Here is a 14,493-nt window from a genome sequence, read left to right as displayed (position 1 = left end):
TGATACCAGTTGAATGGGAGAGAGAGAATTAGGGTTAGAGTTATTCATGTGTGGGAGACATACACAGAGAAGCAAGGGAGAGAGAGAGAGAGTTGTGGGGATAAGTCAACTCAAGCATTGAGTGTGTGACTCCCCTATCACACATGTATATTGCACTAGTACACATAGTGCACTTAGTACATTAAAAGTACTAAGTGTACTATGTACTATAACTTATGGGCTTGTACACACTATAAGGGTGGGCATAATGCCTTTACCCCAACACCTTCCGCATACCTGGCTAAAAGAAATACCGCTCAATCATGTGCGCAGTAGGCATCATGCCTTTATGAACAGCATATAGAGGAGCATGGCACTCATCCAAAACCTTTTGCCTCACGACAGACACCACACATAGGCAATTATCTTTCATGAGATAACTCTCTTTAATCACGTAAGAGACATGTTCATGACCAGCCATCAAATCAACCCAAATGGTGGCAAAATCAGCATCCGTATGATACAAATCAACATCCGTATGATACAAATCACGCATGGCAGACAAGTCCCCATGAGAGGCAACCGAGACAGCTGCTACATATGGCTTTCGTGACAATGCATCTGCTACTACATTCTTCTTTCCTAAAGTGTGCAAGATCTGAAAATGAAACATAGAGAGGAAATTGGCCATCCTCGTATGCTTCTCTGACAATTTAGTTTGGGTAAGAAAATGCCTCAAACTCTAGTGATCTGTTTTCACAGTGAAATCAACCCCAAAAGGGAATATTGCCATATAGTAAGTGCATGAACTACAGAGCTCTTTCTCATAAATGCCAAGAGATAGCTTTGCATCATGCAATTTATGGCTCTCATAAGCCACGGCATGTCCTTCTTGATTTAGGACAACTCAAATGCAATTTCCAGATGCATCACATTCCACACTAAAGGGCTTTTGCAAATCCGGAATGATCGACACTCGACCATGAGTAGTTGCATCAATTTGAGGAATGCATCCCTCTCTACACTAGTCCATTTGAATGTGGCCTTCTTTGTAAAATCATGCTCTCATGTGCACAGTGTGTATCTACCGTGTGCTACACGCACACAAGATTAGCTTCGAGGTTTGGGGAAGCTTGGAGCTAGGCAGGCTGATTGGCGAGCTGAGTTAGGGGTAGGCTCTTGGCCGGTCATCGGGTGGGAATTTTGGTCTTGTAAGGGTTATTTGCTTTGCAAAGAAGAAGGGCTAGATGTGTTCTTGCAACTATATGAACAGTTTGAAGAGAGAGAGAAGAGGAAAAAGCCAATTGGCTGTTTGTAAGAGAGAGAGAGAGAGAGAGAGAGAGAGAGAGAGAGGTGACGTCTGGGTGTTGTAGCGCAGTCTTATGTGCAAAGAGAAAGCCACGCGAAAACTGTGCCTAGTCGCAACCTTTATGGTTGTACACATAGGCAGGTGACTGGCCTGTCCGGAGAACAAGTGCTCGTAGGCCGTATGCAGGCAGTCGGGTTGTATGCGCAGCCAGGCGCAGTCGAGCGTTGGTACTGGCAAGCGGCTAGGTACACACGCACAGGCGACTGCGCATGCAGGCGAGTATCGCAGCCCGGGTTGTATGCAAAGGCACAGGCGCAGGTGGCTAACCACGTGTGCAGGTGGTCCACACAGGCAAGCGGGCGCTAATTACAGGCGGGAGGCAGAAAAAAAAAAGCGAAAAGCATATGCATGCCAGTTTTTTTTAGCTTTCGTTTTTTTTAACAAAAAAAACCCACGCCTTGTTTATTTTGCTTTTGTTTTTGCTGAGCCTTAGTGAAAGGGTTTAAAAAACCCAAGTGTTGCTTTCTAAGTGTTTTTTTTTAGAAAAGCAGAATATATATATATATATATATTTACCCCCCAAAAAAAAACGCAAAAGCAAAAGCTAAGTAAGCTTTTGGGGAAGCCTATAAATTTCCCTTAAGCGGGCTTCTTTCCACACCTCTCTCAAGTTCTCAAGCTCTCTAGCACTCTCCTTGTGCAAGATAAATATTTTCTCTCCTCTTGTCCTCTTCAAGATGTCAACCCAAGAATCCGAGTTGGAGCCCATCTCCGTACGTAAAGACCTGCCAGCTACAAAAGCCACCGATGGCGATCTTTTCAACGATTTTGTTTCAATATCAGATTTCCAAGAGTTTAAAGTTACTCTCAAAACTTCTTCCTCGGAACGTCAAGCACAAATCGCCGCGCAAATGCAGGCTTTACAGAACTCCATCTCTTTGTTGACCACTACCCTATCTACTCTTTCGGGTATGGATACTTTGGCATCTGCTTTAGGCCCCAAAATTACTCCGGAACAGTTTGGGAGCGAGCAAAAGCAGCGTACCAAAGAGATAGTGGACACTTGGCTACATAAGTGACAAGTCCATTTTCAGTTTCATCCATATGACGATGGCAAAAAGATCCAATTAGCAGCAGGTTTCCTCTCAGGCAAAGCTTTGCTTTGGTGGAAAGAACTCAACCCTAAACCAACAACCTGGACACACTTCGAACACGTCTTCAAGAAAGAATTCCTCAAGAAAGAGGATGACTATGATGTTGTTGCCCCATAGTCACAGGGGATGGAAGGGACGAGTGCTTGGAACGGAGGGACACTGAAACGGGACGGACTGGCGACGGGGACGGGGACGGGGACGGCAAGGGACGGACGAACGTTCCCTAGGAATCGTCACTCACAAAGGACGGGGACGCCTTCAAGAACCGGGACGCCGGTGGGGGACGGCTCTGTGGGGGGAACGGAAGGGAGCCGTTGCGCGATTTTTTGCCCGTTTCTAGTCGTTTCATTCGCCGTTTCTAGCCGTTTATGGCTATTGGCTTGGTCGTTTGGGGATGGCTTGGGCCTTGGCCCTTGAGCCTTGAGGCTTGGCCCTCCCTCTCTCTCTCTCTTGTCCTTGAGGCTTGCCTCTCTCTCTTGCCTATCTATATAAGAACAAGCCTCTACATGGCTACAAGCACACACAACTTTCAAGCTTTCAAGCTTCTTCTAGCTTCCAACTTCCAAGCCTCTCACACAAGGCCCGTGGGCCGTCGCCCCACTATCTAGACTCTCTCTCTCTCTCTCTCTCTCTCTCTCTCTCTCTCTCTCTGGGTAGTGATGTACATGATGCTTACCTTTGTTGCTAGAGTTTTCCTTCCCAGATGTTATCCATTAGGAGCGCCTAGTACCTTCCTTTTTCTCATAGTTGTTGTTTCAATTTCAGTTAGTTGTTTAGTTGTTTTAGCTTTTCTTACACAGACATTATATCAGATCCACCAATTGTTGTAACCTTTTTGGTCTCACAGGTCATTTTGGCCTTTTGAAGACGTTAATATATCATTTCATTTCATTTCTCTCTCCCTCAAGCCTCTTGAGTCTTCTAACTTCCAAGCCTCTAGGCTCTAGGCCCCTCTCTCTCTCTCTCTCATTCCTCAAGGCTCAAGAGTCAAGCCATCTTCAACCATGGCATCCTCCTCACGTGTCGGAGCTTCCCGTAGAAGGACAACGGGATGGACATGGTGGGAGGAGGTTAACTACACCCCATCCGCTCATGGAGGCGGTTCTCGGCCATGGGCATGCAAGCTTTGCCCGTACCGGCGAACGGGTGGCGCCGACAAAATGCGAGCCCACCTCTTGCATGAGAGTGGGCATGAGGTGAGGTTTTGCACGAATGTCACGCCTGAGAAGAGACGAGAACTTCTTGACAAGCTTAGCGTCTACGAGGCGGTCGAAGTGACAAGAAGGACACCACGAGTGGCCGTGGATCCCGCAACGATGGGGAGAGGAACTCAAGCCTCTACAATGGAGTCGTGTGGTGGATCGGGATCATGCACACCATCACCTTCACCATCAAGTCGGAATGTTACTCCATCCACGACGCCGGCACCCTCCATCTCCACCGCCTCTAAACCATTACATGGCTCACGACGACAATCTACACTTCGGGAGAATTGGAACCCCAAGTTAAAGGAGGAGGTGGATATGGCAGTGGCCCGCTTCTTCTTCCACGACCACATTACCTTTCAAGCGGCTAGGTAAGTGCAATCGATCATTGCCAATTCATCATTCATGTTTTCATCATCCTAGTCCCCTTCTCATTAGTAAACTACTTTCTTGAATAGGTCGAAATACCTTCAAGGTCATGGTTAAGAAGATTGGGGAGTATGGCTCAACCTATACACTCCCCTCATCCAAGAGCTTGCGCACTACATTGCTCGAGAAGGAGAAGCGCATTGTAGAGCAAGCGGCCGACAACACAAAGCGACAATGGGAGAGGAACGGAGTCTCCCTCATTGTGGATGGATGGAGTGACACCCGCAAGAGGAGTATTCACGGCGTGGTTGCATATTCCCGCAGGAGATGTACTTTATCTCATCTCATGATGCATCCGGCACCGGGAAGAGTGCGGATGTGCTTGCGACGGAGTGGGCTACCACCATGGAGATCGTTGGACCCGAGCATTTAGTGGGCTTTGTTGCGGATGGGAGCCTTCCAATAGGGCGGCGGAAGCTATTCTCCAAGGTAGGTATGGACATGTCACGGTGTCCTTTTGTATGGCTCATTGCCTAAACAACCTCCTCAAGGACATCGGGGCATTGCCATGGATCAGCCCGCTCATTGAGGAGGCCAACACCATGGTCTCCTTTGTCCTCCACCACCAAAGACTTCGGCATGAGTTCAACAAGAGGTCCTGTCTCTCTCCTCAAATATTCTGACACCCGGTTTGCCTACAACTTTCTCATGTTGGGGCGGTTGAAGGATTGTAGCGGTGCTTTGAGGGGGCTTTTCCTTAGCGACGAGTTTGTCACCATGCAAGAGTCCCATACAAACACTGGCCAAGAGTTTAGGCTACGGGCGGATGACGCCTCTTGGTGGGAGCATGTGAAGACCACAAATGCTATGGTGAGGCCCATAGTCCACCTATTGAGGATTGTAGACGCTATGCAACCATGCATAGGCAAGGTCTACGAGGCCATGGATCGCATGATAGAGAAGTTGAAAGACTTCGTGCCTGACGAAGATAGATACGAGGAGATCCATGCCTTGTGTCTAGGAATGTGGAATTCCTACTACTCTCCATTGCATGCAGCAGCTTATGTGGTGGATCCAGAATTCCAAGGCAACAAGCAGGAGAGCGACCGGGAGGTGAGCGCTGGATGAAGGATCATCTTGAATCGTTTTGCGCCTGATGCATCGGTTAGGCGCAAGATCAGGGACCAGCTTTCGCTGTACAGGTCATTTCATGGCTCCTATGGCTGTCATGATGCACAAGTTGACCGCTCGAAAGTTGGTGCTGCTCTATGGTGGGAGGACTTTGGTTCGGATGGACCGGAGCTGCAACAACTTGCCATCCGCATACTTAGCCAGGCCGTCAGCTCCTCTTGCTTGGAGCAACTTTGGAGTACGTACAGCCACACTGCCTCTAGGAAGAGGCAGCCAACTCGGGGTAGAGCGTGCCAATGACCTTCTTGTCTTCGTCAGCGCGAACTTGCGAATGCTTTGCAAGAGCGTGACCAAGAAGGCAGATTCCTTCACCGAGTGGGAGATGAGTCAACAAGAAGAGCAACAAGAGGAGAGGTGCAGGAACAGCATGCCAGTGAGGATGAGACTGAGGATGAGCTTGATGCTTCTTTGGCACGAGCTACCCATGACCATGAGGTGAGGACTTCACGTGGATGATCATTCATGGATCATGATTCATGGGCCTTACTACTTAGCTCTAGCCTCTAGTCTCTAGTCTCTAGTCTTTAGCACTTTTTTGTCATTGACTCATTTGAGTCCGTCCATGTATTCTGCCTCCTTAAGACTCAGTCCTGACTCTTGAGTTAGGACTCATTTTGTATCTACTTAATTATTAATGCAATCAACCGTGAACGCCTTCACTCTTTGATTGGCGTATTTTGTTAATATGACACCATTTTCGTGTAAATTTGTGCTCATTTTGATGTACTTCCAAAGTAGAATAAGTGTAGAGTAGAAAAAAAAATTTAAAAAAAAGTATTTTTTGAGTGATGCTCCCTACTTATGGCCATCCCCCGTCCCGTCCCCGTCCCCTGTACCTTGTGACTATGTGTTGCCCGGTTTGCTACTTTGACCATGACCTCGCAGAACCTCACTTATGAGGTCTATCTCCAGAAATTTAGGAACTTGCAGATAAAAGCTACGAAGATGGATTCCATAACTCTTCTGGGTTTCTTCGTAGCCGATTTACCGGACTCGTACTGTTTACAAGTTAAAAACAATAAATGCAAAACTTTGAACGAGGCGATTCATTCCGCTCATATATATGATGATACAATAGTCTCTTCCAAGTCTAAACCCGTTACCAAGCAGGGGAACAAGCACAAAAGAAAGTTCTCTGCATCAATGGCTAGCACGACAGATGGAAAGTCTTCGGACCAACCTTCGAAGAATTCAACTTCGACCCTAGCAAAGAAAAAATGTCTCCTTAAGGCTCTGAAGCTCAAGAAGGAGGGATGTTGCTTCATCTGCAAAGAAAAAGGACATATACGTAACAAGTGCCTGAAGCAAAAGGATGCAAAGACCAACGCAGGACCCAAGCCAAAGGCAGCTAACCAATTGTCTTTGACAAGTACCTCAGTTATCATACTTTCTCGCCCTAGTTCATGTTCTGATTATCTGTTCAACTCTCAAGTTTTTGACGTACATGATCTTCTCCGAGTTTATGGAGAAGTGAAATGGCCATAGAATCCACATTCTTCTAGACCCTGGCAGCTCACACAACTTTGTTAATTACAAACTTGTGCAGAAATTGGATCTTGATACAACACCCAACGATCATATCTCAGTTATTATACTTTCTCGCCCTAGTTCATGTTCTAATTGCCTGTTCAACTCTAAAGTTTTTGACGTGCATGATCTTCTCCGAGTTTATGGAGAAGTGAAATGGCCATAGAATCCACATTCTTCTAGACCCTGGCAACTCACACAACTTTGTTAATTACAAACTTGTGCAGAAATTGTATCTTGATACAACACCCAGCGATCATACCTATAAGATACGATACTACCGATCCGGATTCAGGACTACGAAGATACTCTGGAATGCTATATTATGCACCTAGAGCATGTAGACTTATTATTAGGGATTGAGTGGTTTAAGACTCTTCGAGTCCAGATAGATTAGTCTAGTCATACTTTTTCTTTTGAACATAGAAACACCCAGTATAGTATCTTAGGTGATTGTATACATCTCTCTCAGGGACCTCTTGTACATATAGTTGATTTTAGAAATATAATGGATTCTTCCTTATATACTGCTTTCCATTGTGTCTTGATTCCACTTTCTTCATTTCTCATACCTACTATGGATGTCAATGAATTAAGTGTATTTGAAAGCAAAGAATTAATAATACTTGATTTGTTTCAAGATGTATTTCCTAAGGAACTGCCATCAAGCTTACCACCTGAAAGGGCAGTAGATCATCGTATTGACCCGGTCCCTGGTGCTCACCCTGTTAGTATTCCACCTTACAGGATGAGCCAAGCTGAGAAAGATAAGTTGGCCAAACAACTTGAAGATTATTTAAGGATGGACCAGATCCGTCCAAGTAAATCACCTTGGAGGACAGAGGAGAAAGAAGGACAACACCAGGAGAATGTGTATAGATTACAAGAGATTGAACAAGCTGACAATTAAGAACTGCTATCCTCTCCCTAGATCAGATGACCTGATTGATTGGTTAGCCAGAGCGAAATATTTCACGAAGATAGATTAACGTACTGGTATTGACAGATCATCAGTCAATCAAGTATGTGTGTGATGCCGATGATTTGAGAGGAAGGAAAGCTCGATGGACTCAATTAATGCAAGATTTTGATTTTGAGATTCGTTATAGAAAAGGGTCCATGAATAGTGTCGCAAATGCACTTAGTCGAATTAGAGAGGTTAATACTTTGTCGTTCACCGAGATTTCTACTGACTTATTTCAATCATTGAGAGGACTTTGCAGACCTGATAGTTATTTTGGTCCATTTTGGCAAAAGATCCAAGACGGGAGCTCATTGATTGACTAAGACTCAATGACTGAGCGGCCTACCATTCAGGCTGCAAGAGATCAGTGGATGATTCGGAATGGTTTACTATTCCGTAATGACAAAATTTGTGTACCACAGATCCTGGACATTAGGTCCAGATTCTTAAGGAGTGTCACGACGCCCCTTCTGCTCGACACCCTCGGGTACACAAGACATTATCGTTAGTGAAACACACTTTTTATTGACCGAAGATGATAGGGTATGTAGAAGATTATGTTCTCAAGTGTCAAGTTTGTCAAGCAAATAAAGCTGAACGCTTTAGACAAGCTGGGTTGTTGCATCCTTTGCAAATCCCAGGTAATAAATGGAAAAGTATTGCCATGGATTTTATTACCGGATTGCCAAGAACAAGTCAAGGCCACGATTCTATTTGGGTTGTGGTAGTTTGCTTGACAAAAATGGCTAGATTTTTCCCGACACGGAAGTCCATTACAGCTACGCAATTAGCAAGGCAATTTATCGAGCAATTGTTTAGACTGTACGGATTACCGCAGGACATAGTCAGTGATAGGGACTCTAAGTTTACAAGTAATTTTTGAAAACTTGTTTTTGAGAAGTTGAAAACAACTTTAAATTTGAGTTCCTTATATCATCCTCAATCTGATGGCCAGACTGAAAGAGTGAATCAGATTTTGGAGGATATGCTTCGCATATGTATTCAAAAGACATAGTTCATGGGAGGATTTATGCACCGAACTCAATTCGGACCAATTCCGAATTACATCAATCTTTGCAGGATCCATCCGCACTCCATCTTTGGACACAAAATGCCCACGATAATGTCCTCAACATGCATTGGTACATTTTCAACCATAGCTTCTCCCTCCCGAGCACACTCGAAAGGCATGAGTGGAATGAGAGATACGCGGAATACCTGCACCAACAGAAAATTGCAGCCCATGTTGCATATGTTGTGCATGCACATTTTCATCCGGCAATGGCATTTAACATACATTTTGACCACTGCCATAAACATTATCCTTCACGAGCCACATAAGGTACTGCATGGCATGAAGTCGCCGATTGTTCCGCTCCCATAGCATGGAGATTTATCCTCTTAGACATAAGTTCTTGTTCAGGCACTTGTGGGGATTCCAAGCCATGCGAGATGGTTGCCTTTTCTGCATAAGCTTCCTCGGTGCGAGCCAAGTATACACGTGCTACATCCCTCGGTTGCACGTGCAACTCTTGAACAATCATTGCCATTGCATGATCCATATAAGATTCAGCTTTCTTGGCCTTCAAACGATCATGTACCAATGGATCCTCGCGACGGTAGAGATTCAATTCTTCTTGTTGTGCATGGAGAAGAGCCTACATACGAGCAAGTTCCGCCCTAAAGACTATAGACTCTTCTTCTTGCATCCTCTCTTTGCCACCCCAGCAGACAGGCCTTCTTAGACAGGCGGGCTTCCCTCAAGGGCACACAGGTGTACATGGGAGATGATCTCACTCCAGCACAGGTGGCACACCGGTGTGAGGCGATGGACGATTGTCCCACATATTCATGTTCTCTATTGTGCACCACATGAGTTTGCTCATCCTGTAAAGCACTGGAGACATGCATTTCATTATCCCCTCCTCTTGTGTTAACATCTCGAACATTCATTGTATGGTTGTCCATAGTGTTCTAAGTGTAGAGATAGCTATATGCTTTGATACCACTGTAACTTGGTAGAACACAATGCTAATCAATACACTTAAATACACTAAGATTTGATGGACACATGCTCATTACAAGACGTAATTTGCTAGATTGACCAGAGACACGGAATGAGCCAAAACGGCTGGCTCCTCCCTCAAATAAAGTATATTGATCTTGGGAGAATCAAGTATCCAATGTGATAGGCATTTCTGACCAAATTTCCATACCAATGCATATAAATACAATATTGCAAACAAGTGGTTGTGAGTGTAGACTTACAACTTACACTACCCTCTCAAGTGTCTATGTTCCCTACCATTTGCTCTCTATTGTTCCACCAACACATGGTAGCAACAATCTACAAGAGAGCACGTAAGACAAGAGAACACTACACAGGGTAAGTGATCCTATAATCCTGTTCCTTCCTCCTGCTACTTGCTTCCATATTTAAGCATAAAAGCTTACCAATTGCAAGTAGAGTCAATGACACTGGAAGTCTTCGCAAATGAAAGTGTTTGGAGTGTTGAAGTCTTTGATTTGTCGCAACTCTTCGCGACAAAAGTCTTCAAGAGGATGAAGGAAACCCTCGAAAAGCTTCCCGTGTGGTTCAACTCGAGAAAGGAAGGCTAAAATTAGGATTTTTAGCAAAAAAGACCAAAAATTACAGCAAGAATGAGAGTTGTTTTGCTGAATTTCAATCGTTGGGAGTGTGTAGGAGAGTGAATAGCACTCAGAAACACTCTTGGAAGCTTGGGAAACACCTTAGCAAGCTTGGATATGGAGTTGGGAAGGAGAAAGTGCAGAAAATACAGCCCAAAAGCCCTCATGAAAGAGGCGCCTTCTTCCAGAGAGAGAGGGAAGAGTGGGTTTAAACTTTTGAAAATACACTTTTTCAAAAAGGGGGATGGTGACTCTTAGGAAGCACAACTCTCCCCTTTTTTCTAACTTGTCTTTGCTCTACAAGGGTACTTGCACCCTACAATCAGGTTAACAGCCATTGTATCAAGGAAGATCAAAATTTAGTGATGTAGATCTATGTGCTCTTAACTCCAATACAATTTAGTGTGGTTGCATTCCAATCCATTTAACTCACAACATTTCCAATCCATAAGTCTTGTAGTGGTGCCATGAAATATTACTTTCCTTTTTTTCAGATGTTTACACATTTATCAATAATGCATGTAGTAGCTAGAACACTGAAATTCGGCATACAATAGTTTTAAAAAATTTGAAAAACAAGTGATGCTCTTTCGGACTTCAATGATCTTTACCTTTGTCTTGTACAAATAAAGGCCTGCTTGTTCAAAGAGGTCACGATAATAAGAATCAGATCTTGTCACACTGCTATCAACCTTGTCAACCACAAACCCTACAAAATTTTTTGAGGCATAAAAACAATAGCTTTCTCAGATAAGAAGCCATTCACCTAAAACATTCATGTGACATGGCACATTCACAGGCTGCAATTGAGATTTTACCTGTCTTTGCGGTATTCTCCTTCACTACAAAAAATCCCCCAGGCTTCAAGCCAACCTGAAAAGTACAATTAACAAGGGTTACCACTGCACACCTTGGAATATATGCAACTTCAAGGAAGGGAACCTATATAAAAAGTTTGCTAGTTTCATCTTGTGAAAGCATTGCCATTCCCAATTGCCACACTAATGTTGGATTGTAAGTAACAAGGTGCTGTAGACATTTGGATGAGCAAAAGGTTTTGAAAATTTGTAACCAACAACTCGTAAAGCTCGTTGGTCCAGTTCAGTAAAGCCCAGGCAAAATGTCTCCAAAGCAAGTACTGCCCTATAAAGAACTAATGCCTTTTGGCAACCACCAGCATGAATCTGGTGCTCCACTACCTGCACCCATCTTGTTTGCAGGCAAGTGATGCTGTTCAAGCACTTGGCTGAGATCGGTCCGCTTCTTTGGCCAGTGCAAATTGTCTCTAATTATTTAATATTAAGTTCCTAAGAGTAACAGCCGAAGTGCCTTCCAAAGCCCATCGTTCTCTCATGGCCTTTCTCACTCCTTATACACGGCGTATATGGCTACTCCTAGCATAACACAATTGTTTAGTGGCCTGACTGCATCCTCCAACACACATGCTCTGCAACTTGCAGGAAAGTAGGGGAGAGGGCCATGCATAATGATACACACAATAGACATAGGCATGGAGGCAAGCACAAGCACACAAATACACATGCACATTCATGGATACCAAAAAAAAAAAATCTACAAACACATACACGTATCTAAAAGCAACATAGTGATGCTACACAACATCATTGCATGCTTACATGTATGTGCGTACACCACCCATACAAGCAATGGCACAGCTGCACTTAACACCTCAAAAAAAAATCTACAAACACATACACGTATCTAAAAGCAACATAGTGATGCTACACAACATCATTGCATGCTTACATGTATGTGCGTACACCACCCATACAAGCAATGGCACAGCTGCACTTAACACCTCCAAAATGGGCTCACCACCTCTTCATGTGACAAATAGGTATGGTGTTTTTCAACTGAGGCCAGCTTTGATATGGTATGGCATCAATAACTGATGTGACCACTCCCAGCTTGCCGATCAGCAATCCTTCCATGATGTCACAAGAAGGATATAGAATCTACACCCGTATGACTAAAAGGTACATGGAATCTACTGAACTGTGCATAGCCTCCTGAAATATGATGGTAGGCCATTGAACCTATGAAACGATTATAAAATCAACTTCATCAAAGACTCGTGAAAAATGTGGGATGAAAACACTTCACCTTGGCCCTCTTGAAAAAGTCGACAAAATCTTGATCTGTTAAATGTCCAATGCACCATTGTACCCAAATGACATCGTATCGATTCACTTCCGGAGTAAATTCCTATAAATTAAAATGGCAAGGTAATCAACAGAAAGAAAAAATACAGCCAATGAGCTGATCGCTCAAGTGGTGAAGGTGTTTGCCTAAGACCAAGAGGTCTTGGGTTCAAAACCCCCCTTGGTGCTTCCTCGGCGGCATCGCTATGGGCTGATAATTAAGCGCCTACGGGTGGAGGAAAAATCAGTAACTACGGGAGGATCTTGGCCTTAAGGCTAGTCGGAAAAAAATATGTATATATATACAAAGCTGATAAAAATCTTGCATATTGACTAACAGTGAAAGACATACTTGCAATGGATTGAGGTAGAAATTGACAACCCTCCCTGCATCAGGGGAGCTGAAGCTCACTGCCTTTAGATCTTCTTTGGCAACTTCTAAGAAGTGAGAAACTGGCTCCACAATATCGACCTGGAACACTGAATCTATTCCAAAATCACCACTGGCAGCTTAATTCATGTTGTATGCATGCATGTGTGCGGGTCGGGGGGGGGGGGGGAGAGAGAGAGAGAGAGAGAGTGTGTGTGTGTGTGTGTGTGTGAGTGTGTGGGTGTGGGGGTGTGTGCGCGTGCGTGCGTGCGTGCGCATGCATGTGCATGCACACGCAAGCTAGTGAAATTATCGGTACATTTGTACATGTCACAAAAATCTACCAAAACACACGTATAATCATTTCAGTAACAGTATACCTCATGGAAGCGACGGAGCAAAAGGTTCTTTGTCACTCTCCCAACACCCGCTCCACAGTCTGATAAGATTAAAGTCGAGTCAAATAAGGTGCTGTGTGTAATGATCACTTGAACAGTTTGTCCGAGAGTGAACCATTTGCATTTTAAACCATGTAGTACTATTAATCCTCACCTAACGCTACCAAGCGTCTTGTTGATGAAGGAGCTTCCAAAGTGTTTTTCAGAACTTCCATAAGAAATTCATCACTTGCCATCACATCCCGCTCACTGACATGGCCGTAACCACCAAGCACACCATCTACAGAAGCCTCTACACCCTGTCAAAAAAGGGATAAGTGCACACATGATGAGAAAGCCATCTCTCACGGCAGAAGAAACACCAACCAGCAATGTCACAGACACTAGCATAAAAGCAAACACTTTCAACCCTAGCCATATGTCATGGATGCAATCATGTGAAAGCCATGTCCCATAAAAAAGAAGACTCTGGCGATTTGTCATCGATGCAAGCATGTGTAAGCCATGTACCGTCACAAAGGATACCCTGTCCGTTTTTCGTCCATATTTTTTTTCTCGGGAAATTTTTCGGCCATATTTGTGAAGTTCCAGGTAGTGAAAGCCCTAATAATTTGTCCAGTCAAAACCTAAAACTCTCATCTTCATAAAGAAAGGGTACAGGCATGTATGTCATGGCAGAGACCAGCAAGAAAAACCCTAGCCATTTCTCATCAGAAGAAGCCCATTACCTCCCAGTAGGAAACGCCCTTGCTATACCATTGCTGCTTCTTATGGGGGTCAGCTGTGGTTGCACTCTCTCCTGTCTCCAGAGTCCATAGCTGCGATCTGCTGGAGAAAGAGTTGCCATCGGAGTCCACCCCCCTCTGCTCCATCGACGACAACGACGATGAAATTGATGATTTTGTAAAGCGCATGAGAGAGGGCGGGCGCAAGGGCCAGAAAGATGCAAGACGGGGGCAATTCCCAAGGGTTTCGAGGAGCTGTTTCATGTTTCTGTTCACATTACTGGTCAATGAGGCCGGACAAATTTGAAAGGAAAAGTGTGGAGATAAGAAATGACACCCCCACCATCTAAAATGTATCTTCTATCTATATTGAATCTAGTTAGTGGGAAGGTGGATTACTCCATGGGCTCACAACCTCCCCCCGTCGCGTAGCTCACTGGCATCGAACTTGGGTCCCCCATAATGGGACCCAACCGTTCTACCACTAGACT

At 44.5% G+C, this 14,493-nt stretch overlaps 1 protein-coding gene across 2 annotated transcripts in view; it reads right to left on the bottom strand.

Annotated features, from left to right (window-relative positions):
- The window catches only part of LOC147613758 (alpha amino-terminal protein methyltransferase), a 28,593-nt gene extending 14,332 nt beyond the window's left edge, over positions 1 to 14,261 (bottom strand). The window contains exons 1-7 of one of the 2 annotated variants that reach the window (XM_086781733.1): positions 14,006 to 14,261; positions 13,432 to 13,576; positions 13,260 to 13,318; positions 12,862 to 12,981; positions 12,472 to 12,573; positions 11,166 to 11,220; positions 10,959 to 11,056 (exon numbers count right to left, since the gene is read on the bottom strand). In XM_086781733.1, the coding sequence (XP_086637859.1) occupies positions 10,959 to 11,056; positions 11,166 to 11,220; positions 12,472 to 12,573; positions 12,862 to 12,981; positions 13,260 to 13,318; positions 13,432 to 13,576; positions 14,006 to 14,191 (765 nt within the window). In that variant the 5' untranslated portion in view covers positions 14,192 to 14,261. The remainder of the gene's footprint in view (positions 1 to 10,958; positions 11,057 to 11,165; positions 11,221 to 12,471; positions 12,574 to 12,861; positions 12,982 to 13,259; positions 13,319 to 13,431; positions 13,577 to 14,005) is intronic. The other variant, XM_086781732.1, reaches the window with a different exon arrangement.
- Between the last annotated feature and the right edge of the window lie 232 nt (positions 14,262 to 14,493).

Source organism: Cibotium barometz, chromosome 43, assembly GCF_041138505.1.
Source record: "Cibotium barometz isolate CiBa-2024 chromosome 43, ASM4113850v1, whole genome shotgun sequence".
NCBI lineage: Eukaryota > Viridiplantae > Streptophyta > Polypodiopsida > Cyatheales > Cibotiaceae > Cibotium > Cibotium barometz.
This window is presented reverse-complemented; position numbering and strand designations above follow the sequence as displayed.